The 24,625-nt window shown below is 43.4% G+C and overlaps 1 protein-coding gene and 1 pseudogene across 1 annotated transcript in view; one reads left to right on the top strand and one right to left on the bottom strand.

The window, feature by feature from the left end:
* Positions 1 to 24,625, bottom strand: part of SHQ1 (SHQ1, H/ACA ribonucleoprotein assembly factor) — a 122,671-nt gene that overhangs the window by 5,706 nt on the left and 92,340 nt on the right. Inside the window, exons 7-10 of the mRNA XM_036331551.1 lie at positions 24,344 to 24,498; positions 21,819 to 21,872; positions 15,784 to 15,907; positions 9,866 to 9,986 (exon numbers count right to left, since the gene is read on the bottom strand). Of these exons, the coding sequence (XP_036187444.1) occupies positions 9,866 to 9,986; positions 15,784 to 15,907; positions 21,819 to 21,872; positions 24,344 to 24,498 (454 nt within the window). The remainder of the gene's footprint in view (positions 1 to 9,865; positions 9,987 to 15,783; positions 15,908 to 21,818; positions 21,873 to 24,343; positions 24,499 to 24,625) is intronic.
* On the top strand, positions 796 to 1,979 carry LOC118667888 (annotated as a pseudogene).

The following is a 24,625-nucleotide window of genomic DNA, read 5'->3' as shown; positions in this document are numbered from 1 at the left end:
ATGTACCTCAGTTGCAGGCTCAATCCCTGGCCAGGGCGTGCGCAGGAGGCAACCAATCCACGTGTCTCTTTCACATGGATGTTTTTGTCTCTCCTCCTTCCTTCCTCTCTCACTAAAACTCAATGGAGGAAATATCAGGTGAGGATTAGCAACAACAACAAAATAAAATAAAAAGGGTCAAGTCTAACAGGCAGAGAAGTGAAGAGGAGGAGCCCTGAACCAGTTGGAATTCTGTCTATCACCAGCTGATTGAATTTTTATCCTTCAGAAAAAAGTCTGTTTCTCACTATTCACACTACATTATGTTTAAAGTGACCTATTTACATAAGATATGTAAAAATGACTTATATGCTCTCTTCTGATTCTTCACCAAGCTGATTCATCTCTATTTCTTATTATTCTCCTTTTACTGCTTGAAGCTGGCTAGTTTCCTAAATTAAGGTTCTCATTGAAACAGTTTATAGAAAAAGCATTCTAAACCCTCTCCCTAAAGAATGCTAGGATGAAAAGTGATTAAAAATGTCAAATATCATTGGTCAGCCGTGGGCAAACTACGGCCCGCGGGCCGGATCCGGCCTGTTTGAAATGAATAAAACTAAAAAAAAAAAAAGACCGTACCCTTTTATGTAATGATGTTTACTTTGAATTTATATTAGTTCACACAAACACTCCATCCATGCTTTTGTTCCGGCCCTCCGGTCCAGTTTAAGAACCCATTGTGGCCCTCGAGTCAAAAAGTTTGCCCACCCCTGGTGTAGACTGTGTCCTAATATCCTGAAGAATGAAAGTTGGGTTTGTTTCTATTCAATTATTTTCCACTGATAACTTACCAATCACTGTTTGCTAAAAAATAAAAATGAGTTAAGCCATGTCCTTCCACCAGGCCCTGGCTTGGGGCACCGTCCTTCCCATGGCGGGACACCTGGCTTCCAACTTCACCTTCTCGTCCCCACCAGGTGGTGGAGGCAATGGGCCAGGAGGGCCGGAGCTGGGCTGGGTTGACCCTCAGACCTGGCTGGGCTTCCAGGCCCTCCCGGCGGGTCTGCCATAGGGCCGGGACTTGCCCCCAGGGCTGAGGTGTGGGGGATTCCCCCATGCCCTCCCAAAATGAGGTCTGCAGGGGGATGGCCCACTGTGCACCTCAGGCTGGAGTGGGGCTGGCACCCCAAGGTGGCCTGGAGACCCCCCAGCTTGAGGGCAAGGCAGGAGCCGGGGTGGAGAGCAACTCCAAGGGGGCCTCCCCCGAGCCCTGTGCTGTCCTGCCTGGGGCCCTGAAGCTGGACAAGGAAAAGCTGGAGCTCAACCCCAAGGAGGAGAGCATGAGAGCTCTGCAGAAGGACATGGAGCAATTCGCCAAGCTCCTGAAGCAGAAGAGGATCACCCTGGGGTACACCCAGGCCGATGTGGGGCTTACTCTGGGCGTTCTCTTTGGCAAGGTGTTCAGCCAAATGACCATCTGTGCTTTGAGGCTCTGCAGCTCAGTTTGAAGAACATGTGAAGCTCTGGCCCCTGCTGCAGAAGTGGGTGGAGGGAGCTGACAACAAGGAGAACCTGCAGGAAATATGCAAACCAGAGACCCTGCTGCAGGCCCGAAAGAGAAGGCGGACGAGTATGGAGACCTGAGTGAAGGGCACTTGGAGAGCATGTTCCTGCAGTGCCCGAAGCCCGCCCTGCAGCAGATCAGCCACGTCGCCCAGCAGCTCGGGCCGGCGAAGGACGTGGTCTGAGTGGGTTCTGCAACCGGCGCCAGAAGGGCAAACGATCAAGCAGCGACTATTCTCAAAAGAGGATTTTGAGGCTCCCACGCCTCCTTTCTCAGGGGACCAGAATATTTTCCTGTGGCCCTAGGGACCCACTTTGGCCCAGGCTATGTGGGCCCTCACTTCACTACGCTGTACTCCACGGTCCAGTTCCCTGAGGGTGAGGCCTTTCCCGCTGTGCCCGTCACCACTCTGGGCTCTCCCATGCATTCAAACTGAGCTGCCTGCCTTCCCAGGACGGAGAAAAGGAAAGAAACCGAGACAGTTCCAGGGCTTTGGGATTATCTTCTTCTCACTAAGCACTGGGAGCACAAATGGTGTGGGGAGCTGGTTGGCGGGACGGTAAAGTTCAGTGATGCTCTTGATTTTAATCCCCTATCACTTTGATTTTAATAAAGAAACACGGGACACAGAAAAAAAATAATTAAGCCATGTAAAAGTAGCCTTTTGTTCTTTCAACCACTAGTACAATTAAAGCTGGTTCCAAGTGGGCCACTCCTTATCCATTACAGAGTCTGCCTCTGTAAGGCCTTTCCACTTCAGGAAGCACCTCATTTAATGTAGTCAGTGGTTTTTCACTGTCACAACTCAGACCAGGCTGTGCATGTCAGAAAGCCTGTCAAACGGCATTATCGGTTCACACAGTGCTTACAAACACCAGGCCCATGCTGATGCATCTCAGCAAGTACGCAATCTGTGTTACTAGTTGTATTACAGTGTATATTTTATATTTAAGTAAGAGAAATCTACCTGGAAGAATGTACTTGTTACAGAACAAAGAGATTTAGCATTGAAAAGAGACGATAATTGAATTGTGCTGTATTTTCATAAATTGTACTCAAAACAGGTTTTTCTTGGAAAGTTTTTAGAAACGTAATCTACCATGTAACTTTTAAAAAGTTTCATTTTGTTTGTATATGCAAAATAATATTCTGTTTATAAAAAAATTTCAACTGAAAACTAGCTGAAGAGAAGCTGATAACCATGGACGGAAAGTGGAAACTGCAGAGACTAGAAAGTGCAGAGAACAGAAAGGGGTGGCCGGGCTCCCGCAGACAGCAGCTGAGGTCTGGAAGGCTATCTCGGCTGTGAGTGGTTCCCATTCAGAACTCTGGGGTCTAAACCCCAAGCTGGGTCCCCCAGCAGAGATAACCAGAACTGAGAAGGGTACCCACATAACATCTGGCTGTGAAAGGCAGTGGGGTTGCCGTCTGCCAGGGAGAGAGGACTGGAAATGCAGGCACCTTTTTAAAGGAACAACACACAAAATTTATTGTGCAGCCACTCACCTTGGGCTCTGGCAGAGGCAGGGCAGAGTGGACTGGACCTGAGTAAGCAGAAGCCAGGGTTGGGGCTCTTGGGTTGGAGCTTGGAGGGCAGCCACCCTTGTTGCCTATGCTGAGTCATTCCCTCATGCTGCAGAGGGCATCTTTTTCATGTGAACCTTTGCTATCCAGGCGGTTTTTGCCTGGGGAGGTGGGAAGGGAGGCAGTTGGCCTACCCTGTTGGAAGACCTCTCCCTCCAACCAGTAGTCCATAGCCTAAGGCCAATCAAGGCTGAGAAAAATCAGACTGCAGGCAGAGGCGGGTCTCTGGAAGCTTTGAGTCTTTGCCTGACCTCCTTCTGGGCCCAGGGATAGGAAAAACAGACCCTGGTGCACATGTTGGTTCTTTCCACAGGCACCAAGCCAGAGAAGAGGAGCCACGGGCTGTAGTTTGCTAATAGCTCCAAACGATACTCAGGGCCAGTCACTAACAGCATCTGACTAGAGGTCAGATTGTCCTGCACTAGAGGCTGGAAGTCCTAGCAGATCTCTTATTACACAGACACAAATGCAAACAGGCAGCCAAAATGGGAAGACATAAAAAGAAGTACCAAATTAAAGAACAAGGGATAAATGAAATGGAGATAAAAATATTTATCAGATACAGAGTTCAGAATATTGACAGCAAAGATGCTCAACAGAATGAAAAAAAAAATAGTGACTATGAAGAATGACATCCTATCTAATAAAAGAGAAACATGGTAATTAGCATACGTCTGCTACCCTTCCCATTGGCTAATCAGTGAGATATGCAAATTAACTGCCAGTCAAGATGGCGGCCGGCAGGCAGGGAGCTTGAAACTAACATGAGGCTTGCTTGCTTCAGTGACGGAGGAAACCAACGTTCCCCGCCTGCCTTGCCGGCCTCTGAGCTTGCAGTTTCAAACATTGTTACAAATATAGAAGCTAAACAAAACCCCAGAAACCTTTCAGCCCGCCGGGATCTCAGAGCTCGAGTTGAAACAGTGTTTCGATTATAGAACCCAAACAAACCAGATACCTGCTTTCAGCAGCAGAGGCCTCAGAGCTGGAGCCAGAGCTAAAGCTGGCCCAGAATAAAAAGAAAAAAAGAAAAAAAGGAGCAGTTGGGAGATTCAGTCACCTGCCAGCCTGAAAACAGCCCTCAGCCCCTCACCCAGACTGGCCAGGCACCCCAGTGGGGACCCCCACCCTGAAGGATGTGTGACCAGCTGCAAAGAGCCATCATCCCCTCACCCAGGCTGGCCAGGCACCCCAGTGGGGACCCCCACCCTGATCCAGGACACCCTTCAGGGCAAACCAGCCGGCCCCCACCCGTGCACCAGGCCACTATACTATATAGTAAAAGGGTAATATGCCTCCCAGCACCGGGATCAGTGGAGCCGCGAGGCCTCCCAGCACCGGGATCAGTGTGACAGGGGGCAGCGCCCAAACCCCCTGATCGCCCTGTGGCTCTGTGAGTGACAGGGGGCAGGGCCACAACCTCCCTATCGGCCCTGCTCTGTTCGTGACAGGGGAAGGCGCCCCAACCACCTGATCAGCCCTGCTCTGTGCCTGATAGGGGAGAACTCCCCAAACCCCTGATTGCCCTGTGTCTCTGTGTATGACAGGGTGCGGCGCCCCAACCCCCTGATCGGCCCTGCTCTGTGTGTGACAGGGTGCGGCACCCTAACCCCCCCCCCCCCACGGGCCCTGCTCTGTGTGTGACGGGGTAGAGCCATAACCTCCCCATGGCCCTGCCCTGAGTGTGACAGTGGTGGCGCCCCAACCCCGATTGGCCCTGCTCTGTGGGTGACAGGGTACGGAGCCCCAACCCCCCTGATGGGCCCAGCTCTGTGCGTGACGGGGCAGCGCCGCAACCTCCCTATCGACCCTGCCTTGAGTGTGACAGGGGGCGGTGCCCCAACCCCCCCTCCACAGGCCCTGCTCTGTGTGTAATGGGGTAGAGCCATAACCTCCCCATCGGCCCTGCCCTGAGTGTGACAGTGGTGGCGCCCCAACCCCCTGATTTGCCCTGCTCTGTGGGTGAAAGGGTACGGAGCCCCAACCCCCCGATGGGCCCAGCTCTGTGCGTGACAGGGGGCAGCGCCGCAACCTCCCTATCGACCCTGCCTTGAGTGTGACAGGGGGCGGTGCCCCAACCCCCCAATCGGCAATACCCTGAGCGTGACTAAGGGTGGCATCGCAACCTCCCAATCCGTCCTGCTCTGTGCATGACAGGGGGCGGTGCCCCAACTCCCCAATCGGCCCTGCTCTGAGCCCGACCAGGGGCTGCACCTAGGGATTGGGCCTGCCCTCTGCCACCCAGGAGCAGGCCTAAGCCAGCAGGTCATTATCTCCCAAGGGGTCCCAGACTGCGAGAGAGCACAGGCCAGGCTGAGGTATCCCCCTCTCCCCCGAGTGCACAAATTTTTGTGCACCGGGCCTCTAGTCTATATATATAAACCCGAATATGCAACTAGACTGAACGTGAAACAAGTCGGCATGACGTGTGCTAACCACCAGGGGGCGTGCGCAGAACATGGCAGGATTGGCAGCAGAGCGTGGAACACGGCAGGCATCGGCCACGGCGGGACGGTGGAGCAGGTGAGTGGGGGCAACAGAACAAGGCAGGGAGCTGGTCACTGCCATCAGGGTGAGCCTCTGGTGGTTATTGAAAATTCTTTGCTCCCGTGCACTGCGGTCCTGCTGTGCACTCGCATCTGCTGCCGGCGCCAGCCCCCCTCGCACCCGCTGCCGGCAGTGGCCCCACTCAAACCTGCAGCTGGCACCAAAGCTCTCGCTCACACCCAGGGCCAGTGCTGGCCCCAATCGCTCCGCACCATCAGCAGGTGCAAACGGGGCTGGCGTTATCAGCACATGGGAGCAGTGGCGGAGGGAGCGGGGCTGCTGGCCAACAGGGGACTGGAGGCTGCGGCGGGAGGGGCAGAGCAGGGGCGCAGAGGATGGGCCAAGACCTGCCCCTGTGCCCACCACAGCCTCGTGGCCCACGGTTCCTTTCAAGGTGCATGAATTCGTGAACTGGGCCCCTAGTAGAACTATAAAAAACACAGTGAAAGGAATACACAGAAGATTGGGAGATGAAGAGGATCGGATCAGTGAATTAAAAAACAGGGTAGAAAAAATTCACTCAACCAGAGAATCAAAAAGAAAAAAACAATTTAAAAATAGGAGGACAGCTTAAGGGAGCTGTGGGACAACATGAAACCATAACAATATTTGCAACATAAGTGTGCTAGAAGGAGAAGAAAGTAAGAAATAGAGAACATGTATGAAGAAATAATGTCAGGTAACTTTCCTAATCTGGTGAAGGGAAGAGTCACATAAGTCCAGGAGGCACAGAAAGTCCCAAGCAAGAAGAACCCAACAGACCCACGCCCAGACACATCATATTAAAATGTCAAAAATTAAGGACAAAGAGAGAATCTTAAAGGCAGCAAGAAAAAAGCAATTTGTTATCTACAAAGGAGCTCCCATAGGCTGTCAACTGATTTCTCATCAGAAAGTCTACAGGCCAGAAGGGAATGGCATGAAGTATTCAAGGTAAAGAAAATCAAGTATCTGAAACCAAGATTACTATAACCAGCAAGGCTGTCATTCAAAATAGATGGTGAAATAAAGAGCTTCCCAGACAAAAAAGGCTAACAGAGCTTATCACCATCAAGCCAGCACCGAAAAAGTGGTAAAGGGGCATCTGTAAGGGGAAGAAGAAACGAGAGAGAGAGAGAGAGAGAGAGAGAGAGTGAGAGAGAAAAGAAAGAGAAACATAGGCACACAGAATTAAAATGGCAATAAGTACCTATCAATAATAACCCTAAATGTAAATGGATTAAATGCTCCAATCAAAAGATGTAGGGTAGCTGAATGGATACAAAACATGACCCAATTATATGCTTCCTACAAGAGACCCACCTCAGAAGAAAAGACTTACAGAGGATGAAAATGAAGGGATGGAAAATAATTTTCCATGCAAATGGAAAAAACAAACAAAAATGCTGGGGTAGCAATACTCATATCCAACAAAACAGACTTCAGAATGAAGGTCATCGCAAGATACAACAAAGGTTACTACATAATACTAAAGGGATCAAGCCAACAAGAGGATAATACTTGGATAAACATATATGCACCCAATTTGGAACACTGAGATATACAAAAAAACTTCTAGCCCTAGCTGATTTGGCTCAGTGGCTAGAGCGTTGGCCTGGGAACTGAAGGGTCCTAGGTTCGATTCCGGTCAAGGGCATATGCCCAGGTTGCAAACTCAATACCCAGTAGAGAGCGTGCAGAAGGCAGCCTATCAATTATTCTTTCTTATCATTGATGTTTCTATCTCTCTCTCCCTCTCCCATTCTCCCTGAAATAAATAAGAACATATTAAAAGAAATAAAAAACAAGCAAAAACAGCTAGAATACTAGAATGCTCATGGCTGTGTGAGATGAAGTGAGGAAGTGAGAAATAGACTCAGGAAAATACAGAATTATTTTAAAATAAGGTGCTAGCTTTCACAGATAAACTATATGGAAAAGAAAGAAACCAGAAGGTGAAAGGTGAGAAAGAAATTAGCTATGAAAATCATGGACATTCACTGCAATATAATTAATCCAGAGCCAAGAAAGTCCACAGCAACAGATACTGAAAAGCTCAATTATGTTGTACTTGAAAAATTAAGAATGAAATTAGAAAAATTTAATAAAATTTTCCGCAACCTAAAACCAAAGGAAAAGATGTTTAAGAGAAAGTCTAACACTCCCCATATCAACCTGAGGGCACCCTTCTACTTAATGAGATATGTGATCTCTCTTGTTAATAAGAAATGCAACTCAAAGAAATGGGATCCTAGAACAAATATCAATGTTTATCAATGTTCATTACATGTTTATAAAATCCTTTCCCTCAAAGGAAAAAAGAAAGATGTAAATCCACACAAATAGACTATTTCAATTTAGTTTTGTTATGAAAGCAGCGGGATTGGCAGCACAGCATGATGAGCTCAATTAGCTGAGGACTGAATGAAGTGATGCCGCACCATCATGACTTCAGGGCTGGAGACACAATTTCCCATCTGGCAAAATCTACATTTCCAACACAAATGCTGACACCACCTGCTGAATATTATTAGGGTTATCTTGCCCAGTCCCTAACATTTTGGGAGATGAGGAGGATCGGATCAGTGAATTAAAAAACAGGGTAGAAAAAATTCACTCAACCAGAGAATCAAAAAGAAAAAAACAATTTAAAGTTACAACTTACAACAGGTAATAACTTCGAGATTTTTTATTTCACTTTGCAATATAATTGCTTCCCCATGAACAGAAAAAGAAGTAAATGCTATATAATGGCTCACTTGAAACAGGTATTAAAGCCATACTAGAGCATTAATTTACCAACCACAATAATAGAAAAAAATATCATAATCATTTTTCTTCTAAGTAACAAATGATATTGTGCCATCATTTTTCTACACCGAAGAATCACTGCGATCAAGAGCTCTCTTTGTGAGTTCTCAATTAATAGTTTCTTAAACGGATACTTGGGCATGTGTGATAAGAATCAGGTCTAAAAACCCTTTCACAAATGAAAATTCACTCCATTGTTAAACTGCATATAGTCCTGAGTGAGGCAATGGGAAACCCTTTCTGAAGTTTACATACCAAGTGCAAGCATCCCACTTGTGAGTGTTCAGACACTTAGGTATATGTTACCAGGAATCATGTGATTCGGCTCTGAGGGTTGCATTTTTTAATGCTCTGAACAATGCATTCTGTTAGCCAGTGGTTAGCCAGTGAAGACACAGCTTTGTAATCAGCACTGATTAGGTTTGTGACCTGAAATGTTTACATAGGTGCACACAGGCACACTCACACCACACTGAAGTAAAGTATCAACAGGTTCCTATCCTCAGGCTTGAGATTTCATATTGTACTACAGCAGTGGTTCTCAACCTTCTGGCCCTTTAAATACAGTTCCTCATGTTGTGACCCAACCATAAAATTATTTTTGTTGTTACTTCATAACTGTAATGTTGCTACTGTTATGAATCATAATGTAAATATCTGATATGCAGGATGGTCTTAGGCGACCCCTGTGAAAGGGTTGTTTGACCATCAAAGGGGTCGCGATCCACAGGTTGAGAACCACTGTACTAGAGGCCCGGTGCATGAAATTCGTGCACTTAAGGGGTGGTCCCTCAGCCCAGCCTGTGCCCTCTTGCAGTCCGGAAGCCCTCAGGGGATGTCCAACTGATGGCTTAAGCCTGCTCCCCAGCAGTCAGACATCCTTAGCACTACTGCGGAGGTGGGAGAGGCTCCCGCCACCACTACCACGCTCGCCAGCCGTGAGCCTGGCTTCTGGCTGAGTAGCACTCCCCCTGTGGGAGCGCACTGACCACCAGGGGGCAGCTCCTGCATTGAGCATCTGCCCCATAGTGGTCAGTGCACATCATAGCAACTGATCGTTCCACCGTTCAGTCGATTTGCATATTAGCCTTTTATTATATAGGACAGTCAATAACATAGCATTCAATATTTATAACTGCCTGTTTTAACATTTATTTCCTAAGCAGTGACAATTTTTTTTTTAAGTAAAATTAGCTTTTCAACATCTGCACTTCCTCCCTAAGCAAATTCACTAAGCTACCCAGGTTGATCCATTTACTTCTTAAAATGTTTGGTAGCTAAATGAGGCTTCTTCTCTTTCATTAAAATTTATCTCCTAGGTTATTTCATGTTCTTCCTCAGGGTTAAGTAGGTATTCCTGAAATGGGAACATACAGAATTCATATGTAATTCAAAACTTACTTGGCTTTCTGAATCCACACACAGTAGTCCGAGATATAGAGATCGTTCAGAATGTAAGCTTGGTCACTTTCCTGAAAAATTTTGTGAATATCCAGGAGACACTTTAAAACTGCACTTTTACCTAAAGGAAATTTAAAAAAATGAAATCATCTTTAAGAAAATATATCTGATTTTTTTAAACTGAGAATTTCAGACACCAGGAGGTAATATATAGCAGATCAGAGTTTTAATTGCTCTTTAGAATATTTTTCATATTCCTTTGTTGCATAAAATTGTATCACACTATTAGGGCCAAAGCCCATTATATTTTCCTTAAGAATTATGAATAAGCCTTATATGCTATTGCTATAGCTAATTAACTGTGGTTACCAAAAAAAAGTACTATGAACACAACTAGATATATTAAACAAAAAGAAGCAACCCAGACTAAATGAATATTTACATGCACCATAACTTCAATTAGATAATGTTCTTCTAATTCAAACTTTCAAAACACCATTGGGAATTATATTTTAGTTTTCAACTTCTTTATTTATGTCAATATTTTTTTGTCAAGTAATTATCTAGTACTAACTTACATTTTTTTCAACTTAAAGAACTGAAGAAAAGCGAGACTGAAAACAAACCATCATAGCACTACTTCAAAAACAAAGCAACAAAACCACTTGGAAAAAGCTATCAATACTACCCTCTTGTTCACTCTAATGACTTCCTCCTGATTGTTAAATGAACCTGTATAGGCCATTAACAACTGATGAAATAGAAGCACTAATCAAAAAACTCCCAGAAAATAAAAGCCCTGTTCCAAGTAGCTTCACAGGGGAGTTTAACCAAACATTCAAAGAACACACCTATCCTTCTCAAACTATTCCAAAAATCCCAAGAGGAATGGACACTTCCAAGCAAAATTGAGGCCAGAATTACCCAAATTCCAAAACCAGACAAAGACACTACAAAAAAAGAGAATTACAGGCCAATATCTCTGATGAATATAGATGCTAAAATCCTCAACAAAATATTAGCAAATCAAATCCAGTAATATATTAAAAAGTACATATATCATGACCAAGTGGGATTTATCCCAGGGATGCATGACTGGTACAATATCAGTAAGTCAATAAATGTGATACATCACATAAGCAAAATGAAAGACAAAATCACAATATCATATCATTAGACACCGAGAAAGCATTCGACAAATCTAACATGTTGTTGATAAAAACTCTCAGCCAAGTGGGAATAGAGAATCATACCTCAACATACTAAAGCAGACATCATACTCAATGGGCAAAAACTAAAACCATTTCCCCTAAGAACAGGAATAAGACAGGGATGTACGCTTTCACCACTGTTATGCAACATAGTACTGGAAGTCCTAGCCACAGCAATCACTGGAGGCCCAGTGCACGAATTTGTGCATGGGTGGGGTCTGGCCAACCCAGCCCGAATCGGTGGATTGAGGCTGGGCCTGTCGGGAGGGGTCACGGGCAATTGGTCATCTTGTGACGACATGAGGGTGTGACACCACCTAGGCTATTATTAGTATAGATGATTAGTGTAGACTACACCACATACTCTACAGGCCAATTTTAATTACAAAGGAGGTAATGTGGAAGGCAGAAGGAGGAAGAAATACATCAGGTTCTTAAATAACTTTTGTTTCACTTCATTTCACTGCAACTTTGTACAATCTGAATGCTTGTCCATATCAAGTCGCCTATGGTAAAAATGGTTTTCTTCTCTTTCACTTCAAGTCGCAGAGCCTACTGATGACATTAGGTGAGGACTCACTGAACAATCAAAACTCACAGAAGTGATGAAACCAAATTAGCCATGTTATCCAAACAAACATTCAAGGAAGAACAAACTAAACTGTCAGAATTTTTGGAATAGTTCTAATTGTCACAGAGAAGAAAATACCAGGCGGAGCGTGTGTCAGTCTCTTTCTCTTCTGGGGGGTGGAGTACAGGGGAAGACGTTTCTTTTTATAACTACCAACTTAATGTTTTAAAAGTCAACAGTAAGTCTTTACAAAAAAAAGAACCTAAAACTCTTCAGCTGAAACTTGTGTAGGTGTCTCTACAGTGGGACACTGCCGGGGTCCAACCCCAGCAGGTCCAGGGGTTCCCAAAGGCGTAGACGGAGTCGGCGAAGAAGGAAGGACACGGAGACAGTGTTCAGTTGATCAGCAGCCTAGCCAGGATCTCCAGCCAGGATCTCCAGCCAAGTTCTGGTCTGGATCTCCAGAGAGGTTCTGCTGTTTATTGTCTTGTTACATCCGTATTTATACCAGTTGATTTTAATCCTGTCAATTTCTATTACAAAGGTTAGGGCGTTTCTTATCTCCATTCCAGGGAGTAAAGATTATGTAGCTTAAGCATGATTGTTTGTAGTTAAAGTGATTAACTACCCACCTGGCACTTAGTTAAGGAGTTTCATCCCCTCCCTAACTTCAGGGAAAAATCCCTGCCTGGGGAAACAACCTTTCTCGGAGAGGTGACCTTGGTTAAAACACACAGCACTAAGGGGAGCAAACATATTAAGAACAGTATGCTATATATGCCAGGTCCCTTGAAACATATGCTGTGCAGATGTTTCTATCCTGCAGCGACTGTGTCAAGCAGCAAGGATGGACTGGCTTCCGGCAGGACACCCTGGAACATACTGCCTCTCACAATCACACAGCTCCCTAACACTGCCAGGCTAACAGACAATGCAGGATCTGAAGCTGCAAATAATTCAGTGCGTGAAGAAAAGAGTAGGTATGCCAGCTTGGAGGACGGCATAAAAAGGAGTAGACGTGGACTTAAAATGGGGTGGTTCAGGGAATAACAGAAAAAAAAAGTATTTAGCTGGAGCAGATGGCTCCAGTAGGGAAATAGGGGAGTAAATAGGTGAGTTTGGTAGAAGTCAGACTGTGACAAGGAGGAGACTAATGCAATCAGACAGGACTGTGGTGAGAGGCCTAAACACAGGTATCTGCAATAGGAATAAGACTGTACTCCAGAGATTTTTATCAAAAAAGTTATAGAATTAAGGCCACAAATGAGAATCCATAGCAACCATTACCTAATGAAATTATATAGCTTCATTTAACAGACATGCCAAAAGCAAAGTTGCCCCCTTGCTAATGGCTACAGGCAAATTTATTATCACAAAATCCTATCTAATAAAAGAGAAACATGGTAATTAGCATACGTCTGCTACCCTTCCCATTGGCTAATCAGTGAGATATGCAAATTAACTGCCAGTCAAGATGGCGGCCGGCAGGCAGGGAGCTTGAAACTAACATGAGGCTTGCTTGCTTCAGTGACGGAGGAAACCAACGTTCCCCGCCTGCCTTGCCGGCCTCTGAGCTTGCAGTTTCAAACATTGTTACAAATATAGAAGCAAAACAAAACCCCAGAAACCTTTCAGCCTGCCGGAATCTCAGAGCTGGAGTTGAAACAGTGTTTCGATTATAGAACCCAAACAAACCAGATACCTGCTTTCAGCAGCAGAGGCCTCAGAGCTGGAGCCAGAGCTAAAGCTGGCCCAGAATAAAAAAAAAAAGAAAAAGAGGAGCAGTTGGGAGCTTCAGTCACCCGCCAGCCTGAAAACAGCCCTCAGCCCCTCACCCAGACTGGCCAGGCACCCAAGTGGGAACCCCCACCCTGAAGGGTGTGTGACCAGCTGCAAACAGCAATCATCCCCTCACCCAGGCTGGCCAGGCACCCCAGTGGGGACCCCCACCCTGATCCAGGACACCCTTCAGGGCAAACCAGCCGGCCCCCAACCGTGCACCAGGCCTCTATCCTATATAGTAAAGGGTAATATGCCTCCTAGCACCGGGATCAGCGGAGCTGAGAGGCCTCCCGGCACCGGGATCAGTGTGACAGGGGGCAGCGCCCAAACCCCCTGATTGCCCTGTGGCTCTGTGTGTGACAGGGGGCGGGGCCACAACCTCCCTATCTGCCCTGCTCTGTTCATTACAGAGGAAGGCGCCCCAACCCCCTGATCAGCCCTGCTCTGTGCCTGATAGGGGGGAGCTCCCCAACCCCCTGATTGGCCCTGCTCTGTGTGTGACAGGGTGCGGCGCCCCAGCCCCCCCACCCCCACGGGCCCTGCTCTGTGTGTGATGGGGTAGAGCCATAACCTCCCCAATGGCCCTGCCCTGAGTGTGACAGTGGCAGCGCCCCAACCCCCTGATCGGCCCTGCTCTGTGGGTGATAGAGGGCGGCGCCCCACCCCCCTGATCTGCCCTACTCTGTGCTTACAGGGAGGAGCTACCCAACCCCCTGATGGGCCCTGCTCTGAGCGTGACAGGGTATGGAGCCCCAAACTCCCTGATGGGCCCTGCTCTGTGCATGACAGGGGGTGGTGCCGCAACCTCCCCATCAACCCTGCCTTGAGTGTGACAGGGGGCGGTGCCCCAACCCCCCAATCGGCCCTACCCTGAGCGTGACTGAGGGTGGCATCGCAACCTCCCGATCCGCCCTGCTCTGTGCATGACAGGGGGCGGCGCCTCAACTCCCCAATCAGCCCTGCTCTGAGCCCGACCAGGGGCTGCACCTAGGGATTGGGCCGGCCCTCTGCCACACGGGAGCAGGCCTAAGCAGCAGGTCGTTTTCTCCCGAGGGGCCCCAGACTGCGAGAGGGCACAGGCCGGGCTGAGGGACCCGCCACGCCGAGTAAAAAAATTTTTGTGCACCGGGCCTCTAGTAATAATAAAGAAGTAGTCTGAATTTTTAATTTAAAGAGAAGTTACATTGTATTTACATAGTGTTATCCCTATTTTGTTAAAAAAAGATAAATACAGATGGGAAATAAGTTTTATATGTGTAAGATTATATATATATATATATATATATATATATATATATATGTATATATGTATGTGTGTGTGTGTGTGTCTCTACAGTCATTGAACAAGTATATATATGTTTGTCTCTACAGTCACTGAACAAATGTGATGTGTGCCTGACATTATTTCATATGAGGAATTACAGTTCTTTATTCTTCTTTGCACTTCTCCTATTTTCAAAATTCTCCACAATGAACATCTATTTGTTCAACAAAAAGACAGACATACTTGATTATACAACTAAGCCTTAAAATACTGATAAAAAATTCTAAACATTAATTTCATACGTGAACATTTTCTTCAAATGCATTTTTGAACAACTGACAAGCCAGATTTTGATCAGGTGTTTTAGAAAATTTACAAAAATTATGACACAGTTTTGAAAAGGAAAGTTACATACTCTTCAAAAACTGTGCTTTCCTTTTAAGTATTGTTAATACTATTTTCATACTTGTTAATACTATTGGTTGTGTGGGAGGCAATTAATACATGTCTCTCTCTCTCTCTCTGTTTGTTCCTCCTTCCTTCCCTCCCTTACTGTAAGATCAATAGAAAAGAAACATTAACAACAACAAAAAGTCCTGTGAGTAGCTGTGCTTTTCTTTGGAAAGCCTTTCCAAGCCCAGGTCCCCTTGCCTCTTCCTAGTGGATCACTGTACTCCCGCAAGCAAAGTGCATTTCACTCTATTCTGAAATTGTGTGTTATTTATCATCTGTCATCCAGGTAAAACTGAAAACTTCATAGGAACAGGAAATTTATCTTATTTACTATTATACCCACAGTCCTAGGAATTATAAGCACCCAAGAAACACTGAATGATGAAATCTACTAAATACAAAGTGGGTTGGAATATGGTGTGTACTTCTTTATTTACCTTCCCACTCCTTTCAGAAACACCTGATTTGTGTGATTATACATCTGTATAGAGGGACTATTACTTTACATACACCTGGGAGGAAAAGTGGTTGGATGAATCATTTCATTATTTACATATAGAAAAAAAGAGTATTACTTCCTCAGACTAAAAACTTGTAATTTTTCATTCTCAATTCTGTAAGCACAATAATATCTCACCTAGTTGCAATATCTTTATAGTGTCTCTGCAGGCTTTCGTCACCAGCTTGAAATGGCGGTAAAGTGGGTAGCACAAAACTCTTCTTCCAAAAGACACCAGGACTTCATGAACATTAGTCCAAGTCTATGAAGTATCAATTAAATAAGTAAGCATTTCCATATTATACAAACAAAAGTATATCATGAAATATTGTCCATTAAAAATTAAAAGTTTGGCCCTAGCCGTTTTGGCTCAGTGGATAGAGCGTTGGCCTGTGGACTAAAAGGTCCCAGGTTCGATTCCAGTCAAGGGCATGTGCCTTGGCTGTGGGCACAACCCTGGTAGGAGGTGTGCAGGAGGCAGCTGATCAGTGTCTCTCTCCCATCAATGTTTCTAACTCTCTATCCCTCTCCCTTCCTCTCTATAAAAAATCAAAATACATATTAAAAAAAAATTAAAAGTTTGGCCCTAGCTGTTTTGGCTCAGTGGATAGAGCAGGGGTCCTCAAACTATGATCCGCAGGCCACATGCGGCCCACCAAAAACATTTATCCGGCCCGCCAGGTGTTTTTGCCGCTGCTGCCTGTTGCTTAGCAGTCGACTAGTTTTTTGTTAAACTATAGTCCGGCCCTCCAACGGTCTGAGGGACAGTGAACTGGCCCCCTGTTTAAAAAGTTTGAGGGTCCCTGGAGAGCGTTGGCCTGTGGACCAAAGGGTCCCGGATTCGATTCCGGTCAAGGGCATCAAATCTTGGACCCTTATTATTTACTATTATACCCACAGTCCTAGCATAGTAACTAGAAATTATAGGTACCCACGAAAAACAAGAATACAAAGTGATTTAAATTTGGCACTTAGCTTGTTTTAGAATATGTACCTCGGTTACAGGCTCCTCCCCGGCCTGGGCTCTGGTCGGGGCTTGTGCAGGAGGCAACCAATTTATGTGTTTCTCTCACATTGATATTTCTCTCTGTCTTTACCTCTCTCTTCCACTCTCCCTTTAAAAAAAAGAAAAAATATCCTCAGGTGAGGATTAAAAAAAATTTTTTTTTAAGTTTGGATTATAATGAAGCCAAGTAGAGAGAAATATAAAACCATAAAATGAGTTTTTGTACACCTTACAATAAATTATTTAATCTTATTAGTCTTTGTAATTTCCATATTTTATCACACCCACTCTTTAAAAACCACATATGTAGTAGGAAAGCTTTTTTTTTTTTTAAATATATTTTGTTGATTTTTTACAGAGAGGAAGGGAGAGGGATAGAGAGCTAGAAACATCAATGAGAGAGAAACATCGATCAGCTGCCTCCTGCACGCCCCCAATGGGTATGTGCCCACAACCAAGGTACACGCCCTTGACCGGAATCGAACCCGGGACCCTTCAGTCGGCAGGCTGACGCTCTATTCACTGAGCCAAACTGGTTAGGGCAGTAGGAAAGCTTTTAAAAGTCTCTTAAGAATTATAAATGTGAATCTAAAACACATGGGTCTAACCCAGCCGTGGGCAAACTACAGCCCGCGGGCTGGATCCGGCCCATTTGAAATGAATAAAACTAAAGAAAAAAAAGACCGTACACTTTTATGTAATGATGTTTACTTTGAATTTATATTAGTTCACACAAACACTCCATCCATGCTTTTGTTCCGGCCCTCGGGTCCAGTTTAAGAACCCATTGTGGCCCTCGAGTCAAAAAGTTTGCCCACCCCTGGACTCTAACCAAACACACATGCACACAAAAGACCTTTCTCAATAATCTATATTTTATGCTTTTGTCTTTTAGGACCATTCCACAGAGTATAGATGAAAGGTGTAGAACTTTTTAGTGGTGTGTGTTCAGTCGCTCTCTCTTTTACTTTGGACATGAGTAATACCTGGTATTTACTTCAGTAATTTATTTTTAATCATCAAAGAGAAAATTAATAATTCCTGGGAAAAAGAGTGTTTTATTATAAATAGTATTAAACTGATAACCATTAGCAATTCAAAACTTACTGAAATCACTAGACAAAGGTAATTTTCTACCAAACTGTTTTCAAATTGAGGTGTTTTTTTGTTTTTTGTTTTGTTTTGATTGATTTCAGAGAGGAAGGAAGAGGGAGAGATAGAAACATCAATGATGAGAGAAAATCACTGATCGGCCTCCTACATGCCCCTACCAGGGATTGATGCCGCAACTTGGACATGTGCCCTGAGTGGGAATCGAACCACGACCTCCTTGTTCATAGGATGATGCTCAACCACTGAACTATACTGGCCAGTCTTAAACTGAGTTTTGATAAAAAATGTTACCCATATATAAAATTTAAAATATAAAATAAACACTAAGGGAGCAGCATAATTTCCATGTATATTAACTTTAATGAATGGGAGACCTGATTAAGAATATTGAGTATCTGACAAAGAATAATTTTATATCTAAAAAGAGCTATGGCCCTGACCAGTTTGGCTCAGTGGATAGAGCGTCGGCCTATGGACTGAAGGGTCCCAGGTTCGATTCCGGTCAAGGGCATATATCTTGGCTGTGGGCACATCTCCAATAGGGGGTGTGCAGGAGGCAGCTGATCGATGTTGCTCTCTCATCGATGTTTCTAACTCTTTATCCCTCTCCCTTCCTCTTTGTAAAAAATCAATAAAATATATTAAAAAAAAAAGAGCTATGAACTTTTAAAAAATTCTAGCCAAAAAAATGAAATACTTATAAAAGTCTGACACTTATTACCATGTCTGGCAATTCTAAGTTTTCTCAAAATCTAAAAATTTCAAAATAAAATCATAAATAGGTGATGTTACTCATGTAGATTTTAATAACTGAACTATAAAATTGATCACCAACTCCATAATGAATGCAATTACTACAAAAACCAGTTTCTCCATTATATGCTAATGGTGGCAATACACAGAACCTAAATGAAGTCTAGCAAACAGCACTTCTCCATCTTTAATCCTATATAATAAAAGCCTAATATGCTAAGTGTCTGGTTGACCAGGCAGCTGTTCAACCAACCAAAGTGTAATATACTAATGATACTAAGGCTGCTCAACCACTCACTATGAAGTGCACTGACCACCAGGAGGCAGACAGTCGACTGGTCACTATGATGTGCACTGACCACCAGGAGGCAGACAGTCGACTGGTCACTATGATGTGCACTGACCACCAGGAGGCAGACAGTCGACTGGTCACTATGAAGTGCACTGACCACCAGGAGAAGATGCTCCAACGCGTAGGTTAGCTTGCTGCTGGGGTCTGGCCAATTGGGACTGAGCAAGGTGGGCCAGACATGCTCTGGAGCCCTCCTGCAGTCCCTCCCCAGCTGGCCAACCTCCCGCGTCCCTCTCCAGCCCCGATTGTGCACTGGTGGGATCCCTCGGCCTGGCCTGCACCCTCTCACAACCTGGGACCCCTTGGGGGATGTCAGAGAGCTAGTTTCAGCCCGATCCCGCAGGTCAGGCCGAGGGACCCCACTGGTACACGAATTCGTGCACTGGGCCTCTAGTATACACATAAAACCCTGAAGATCTAGCTACAGATTCTGACTCAGTGTATCTGGACTGATGTTATGTGCTGCTAACAAGCTCCCAGCCACAGAGGCTGGCCAAGCTGTTGGTCCACGGACCAGATAAAGTTAAGTGTTTCAGTTCCTGTTTACAACATACCTTTTACTTCAATCAAACGATGCCATGAAACAACTTTGATTTTACAACTTAAAGTGTACTATACTAGGTGTATCAGTTAATAATGCGGATTTTGTAATCAAAGAAAACACGATAATTTCAAGAGAAACATCGAAAGTGCTTTATTCAAAGTAATGTCCATCACTAGCTATACATTTCTCCCATCTTTCAGGTAATTTGTGGATACCGTCCCAATAGAACTTTTCTTGTTTTGAGGCAAACCATTCAGAGACCCAATTTTCCACTTCTTCATGTGTTTTGAAGTGCTGCTCAGAAAGTGCATGTGCCATCAAATCGGAACAAGTGGTCATCTGAAAGAGTAAGGTCTGGTGAATACAGCAGGTGAGTTAATACTTCCCAGGCAAGATCTTCTAATGCAGTGGTTCTCAACCTTCCTAATGCTGCGACCCTTTAATACAGTTCATGCTGTGGTGACCCCCAACCATAAAATTATTTTCGTTGCTACTTCATAACTGTAATTTTGCTACTGTTATGAATCCTAATGTAAATATCTGATATGCAGGATGTATGTTCATTGTTACAAATTGAACATAATTAAAGCATAGTGATTAATCACAAAAACAATATGTAATTACATATGTGTTTTCCGATGGTCTTAGGCGACCCCTGTGAAAGGGTCTTTCGACCCTCAAAGGGGTCTTGACCCACAGGTTGAGAATCGCTGTTTTAATGTGTCTTTAACTAATTTTGGAGTGTGCGATGGTGCATCATCATGAAGCAAAATTACTTTGCCGTGTCTTCTAGCACATTCTGGTAGTTTCAGGATCAAAGCGTGGTTCAAATGATTATTTGTTGTCGGTAGCGATCAGTATTAATGGTTTCACCTGGTTTTAGAAGCTCTTAATACACCACACCTTCCTGATCCCACCAAACGCAGAGCATTGTCTTCTTTCCAAAGCGATTTGGCCTTGCAATCCATGTTGATGTTTGACCTGGATCAACCCATGATTTTGTGCGTTTGGGATTCTCAAAATAAATCCACTTTTCATCGCCAGTCACAATTTGATGCAAAAAAGACTTTCTTTCGTGCCGCTGAAGCAACATTTTACTGATGACTTTTCGGTTTTCCATTTGTCTTTTGTTCAGTTGATGTGGCACCCATTTTCCTTCCTTTAAAATCTTTCCCATTGCTTGTAAACGATTAGAAATTATTTGCTGAGAAATGTTTAATCTTTCTACAAGTTGTTTTTGAGTTTGACATGCTTCTTCATCCAATAATGCTTGTAATTGTTGGTCTTCAAACTTTTTTGGTTGACCTGAACATTCTTTGTCTTTCACATAGAAATCATCACTTTTAAAGCATTTAAACTAGCATTCACAAGTATCTTGAGATGGAGCATGTTCACCATAAGCTTCCTGAAGTATTCAGCAGCACTTTTCTTCAAAATAAAGTAATGAATTAAAACTTCCCACAAATGCTCTTTTTTGGCACAGAATTCTACATTTTTAAATGTAAAAATATCTATTATGATGTTAACACCTTCAACAAATTTGACATATGAAGTTTTGAAGCTTCTTGTAAATACAACAAAATAGCATACATATCAAATCGCATATATATCAACATATGTGTTATTCCATCTATTGAAAAAAATCCGCATTATTAACCGGTACACCTAGTATGTAGGCTTTTAACTGAGGGAAATTTAAATTGACACTTCTTAAAGCTTCTACTCTTAATTATTATTTTGATGTATAACATTTTGTCCAAATCAGGTAAATATAAAGATACCACCCATTGATATTTTTGGTAAGACCTACAAAACTATTTTCTAGAAAATATATGTAAAAACAAGTATCACTATATTAAAAAACTTATCAGATCTACCTACACTAATTCTAGGACTAAGAGAAGTTATTTAAGCATTATGTGCTAAGTTTCCTGGTCTGTAAAATGTCAATAACACTTCTCACAGACTATGGGAAGGAGTTAGTGAGGGAATGCGTCTACAACGCCTCCACAGCTCCTGGTGGTCAGTGGGAGCCAGTGGTAGGACCACGGGGTGTGATTACCATCTTGACCTCTGAGCCCCAGCATACGCCAACTCCTAAACATGCCTCAACTCCACCCCACCATCTTCCCCAACAGACCACATACCCATTCTTTCTCCAAAATGCGTTCTCCCTCTCCTGATTTCCAAAATACCCCACCTGGCTTCATTAGTATACTATAATTAGAATAAGAGTAACAAATGGATTAGAATTTTATTAAAAAGATAAAAAATAAACTTGTACAATAAACCTTCCATTTTTAAAAAGTCAAGGAATTGCTTAAATTACACAAAATGAACTAATGACAATGAAAAAATACATTTCTGGACAAACAAATCTAAAAAATTGCAATTAAAAGTCATACCTCAAACCAGCACAGTGTTGGACTCAGTTTTCTGATATTCCACGCAGATTCAACCTTTATTTGATTTAAAGAAAAGAATACTGTCACGTGAGAGATAGTCATATAAAAATAAAACAAATATATCCATTTTTTCAAATAGCATGTGAGTAGTTTTGACATAAATATAAAAGCTAAGAAGTGTCTATGATTGCAAAAAATAAAATAAAATACTTGCTTTACTCAATGCAGATGCTATCAAAGGCAAGTTTCTGTCTATTTGGATTTTATAAAGTAAAGCTTTTCCAATAATAAGAGTCCCAGGGCACAAGAGCAAATGAGCACAGCTATGAAAGTAAAATTAAAGTAAAGTGATGCATTGCTCAATTTCTGTCCTTCTCAACCAAGTTACTTACTTCCCAAACATTCTATCAATGGACTCAAAAATAATATTAATGTGTGTTTGTGGTACACAAAAAAGCTGCTCAAGAATTTGGCCTTTTCAGAGAATGCTTGTGAGAGTAAATATATTCTAAAGAAGGTTTTGAAGTTTCAAGACTTCATAATTTCAAATATGCAAATAGAAGAATAAATGTTATCGAGTAAAACTAAACACTCACTTATCTCCTCAAGCAATAAGCACTTTTTGCCAAAGAAAACATTTTCTCCAATTGCAGTATCTTAAAAAGATGAGTGGAAACAAAAAGCATTTTCAGTTATATTAGGACCTTGATACACTCATTTATATTCATTTTGGAGTGAAATGCAAATCTCAAGAGTCTCTCTTGAAATTTTCAGAATCATGACAATATAAATCATCTTGGCACATATAAAATTCTAATCCTAAAATTATGATGTTAAGTGAGAACAGCAGGTTATATAATGCATACATCATGACCCAATATCATACATGCATACATACATGTGCACAATGAAAGAGAGTGAAAGAGATACATCACATTTTAACAGTGGCTTTTTCTGGGGCTGAGATTACAGGACATTTTAATGATTTTTTTCTTGTATTTCCCTTTACAATGATACAGAGTATTTGTGTATTTAAATTTTTAAGAAAGCATGTGCACAGCTCAAGAAAAGCCCTTTGAGCAAGGATAATCATAAATAGCTGCAGTGCACATTAACCAGAAAGACTTTTTGTTGTTGATCCCAGCTTTTTTAAAAGTAGAGGTGAGAAAAATGTTTAGCTCTTCATTTACAAAATCAAATGTGGTTTAAGTCTACCAGACCTGAGGCCCTGAACCTAACTGTCCCCTGTACCTGGGCTCCTGAGCATTAAAGAGAAAAAACCAACATGATATAGAAAAATGTTAGTTACATGCAAACAAGTGGTTAGAATAAGATGGAACTTGGAGACATTGTAGAAAATAGGTCTACCTTTCATCTAGCGCCAATATTCCACCTTTGTGTGGAAATTACCTAAAAACTGGTTCAGCGGTCTGGTAGGGTTAAGGAGAGCTACGATAAAGTCTGTGTTATTAAAAAAGAATATAATTTAAGAATACTAATGTACTTTACATTAGTACTTTACATTAATATATTCTTAATAACAGACTAGAGGTCCAGGGTACAAAATTCATGCACTGAGGTGGGGGTGTAATCCCTCAGCCCGGCATGCACCCCCAGGAGCCCTCAGGGGATGTCCGACTGACAACTTAGGCCCACTTCAGGCCTAAGCCAGCAGTTGGACATCCTTAGCACTGCCGCAGAGGCAGGAGAGGCTCCCACCACTGCCGCTGCGCTTGCCAGCTATGAGCCCCAGCTTCTGGCTGAGTGGCATTAGTCCTGTGGGAGCGCACTGATCATCAGGGGGCAGCTTCTGTGTTGAGCGTCTGCCCCTGGTGGTCAGTGCCCGTCATAGTGACCAGTCATTCCGCTGTTAGGTCGATTTGATATTAGCCTTTTTATTATATAGGATTTCTTTAAAACAGTGGTTCTCAACCTTCCTAATGTTGCGACCCTTTAATACAGTTCCTCATGATGTGGTGACCCCCAAATTCATTGTTACAAATTGAACATAATTAAAGCATAGTGATTAATCACAAAAATAATATGTAATTATATATGTGTTTTCTGATGGTCTTAGGTGGCCCCTGTGAAAGGGTTGTTCGACCCCCAAAGAGGTCGCGACCCACAGGTTGAGAACCGCTGCTTTAAAAGATTCCTATACCTTGCACCTGCTAATTGACAGCTCAGAGAAAGAACATAAATGGGTTGACAGTTTACTCCTTGCCAAAGTCAAGTGTCTTATTTGAGCAATTTATCTCCTAAAGATCCTTTTTCTCTAGCCTCAGTTTTACTTCCCCTCTTTGCTATGTGTAAAGACTGATGCCAAGAGAGGAAAGAAAGACACCAAGCAAGCATTATGCTTCTATGTTGATACCCACCACCAACAAACATGTGCAACTCTGCCCCAAGCGTCCCCTAAGCAGTGATCACCACAGGTCTTACTCTCCACAAGAGGAGTGAAGTACTAATACAGTTTACTCAGTGCAGGAGTCTCAGCCAACAAGCACAGACACATACGCACTTACGTTCTTCTCTCCTTCATTGACACGAGTCTCATAGCAATAGGCCAGAAGGATATCAATCAGACTATAGTACACTTGACGTTGGGCTCTTTTGTCCAGCAGGTAAGACTTATGGACAAATTTTCGCAGCTGACACTTCTCTTCTTCAGAGAAAGATACTAGAAGAAAATGTATTTAAAAATTAGATGCTGCATCCAGTTTTGTTGAACCCCCCAATGTTGAAGATTTGTTAAAATTAGAACTTTGATTATAGAAATTGAAATAGTTATTTAATTCTAGATACAT

Source organism: Myotis myotis, unplaced genomic scaffold (assembly GCF_014108235.1).
Source record: "Myotis myotis isolate mMyoMyo1 unplaced genomic scaffold, mMyoMyo1.p scaffold_m19_p_13, whole genome shotgun sequence".
In the NCBI taxonomy this organism is placed as follows: Eukaryota; Metazoa; Chordata; class Mammalia; order Chiroptera; family Vespertilionidae; genus Myotis; species Myotis myotis.
The sequence above is the reverse complement of the archived record's forward strand: the minus strand, read 5'-3'. Positions and strand labels throughout refer to the sequence as shown.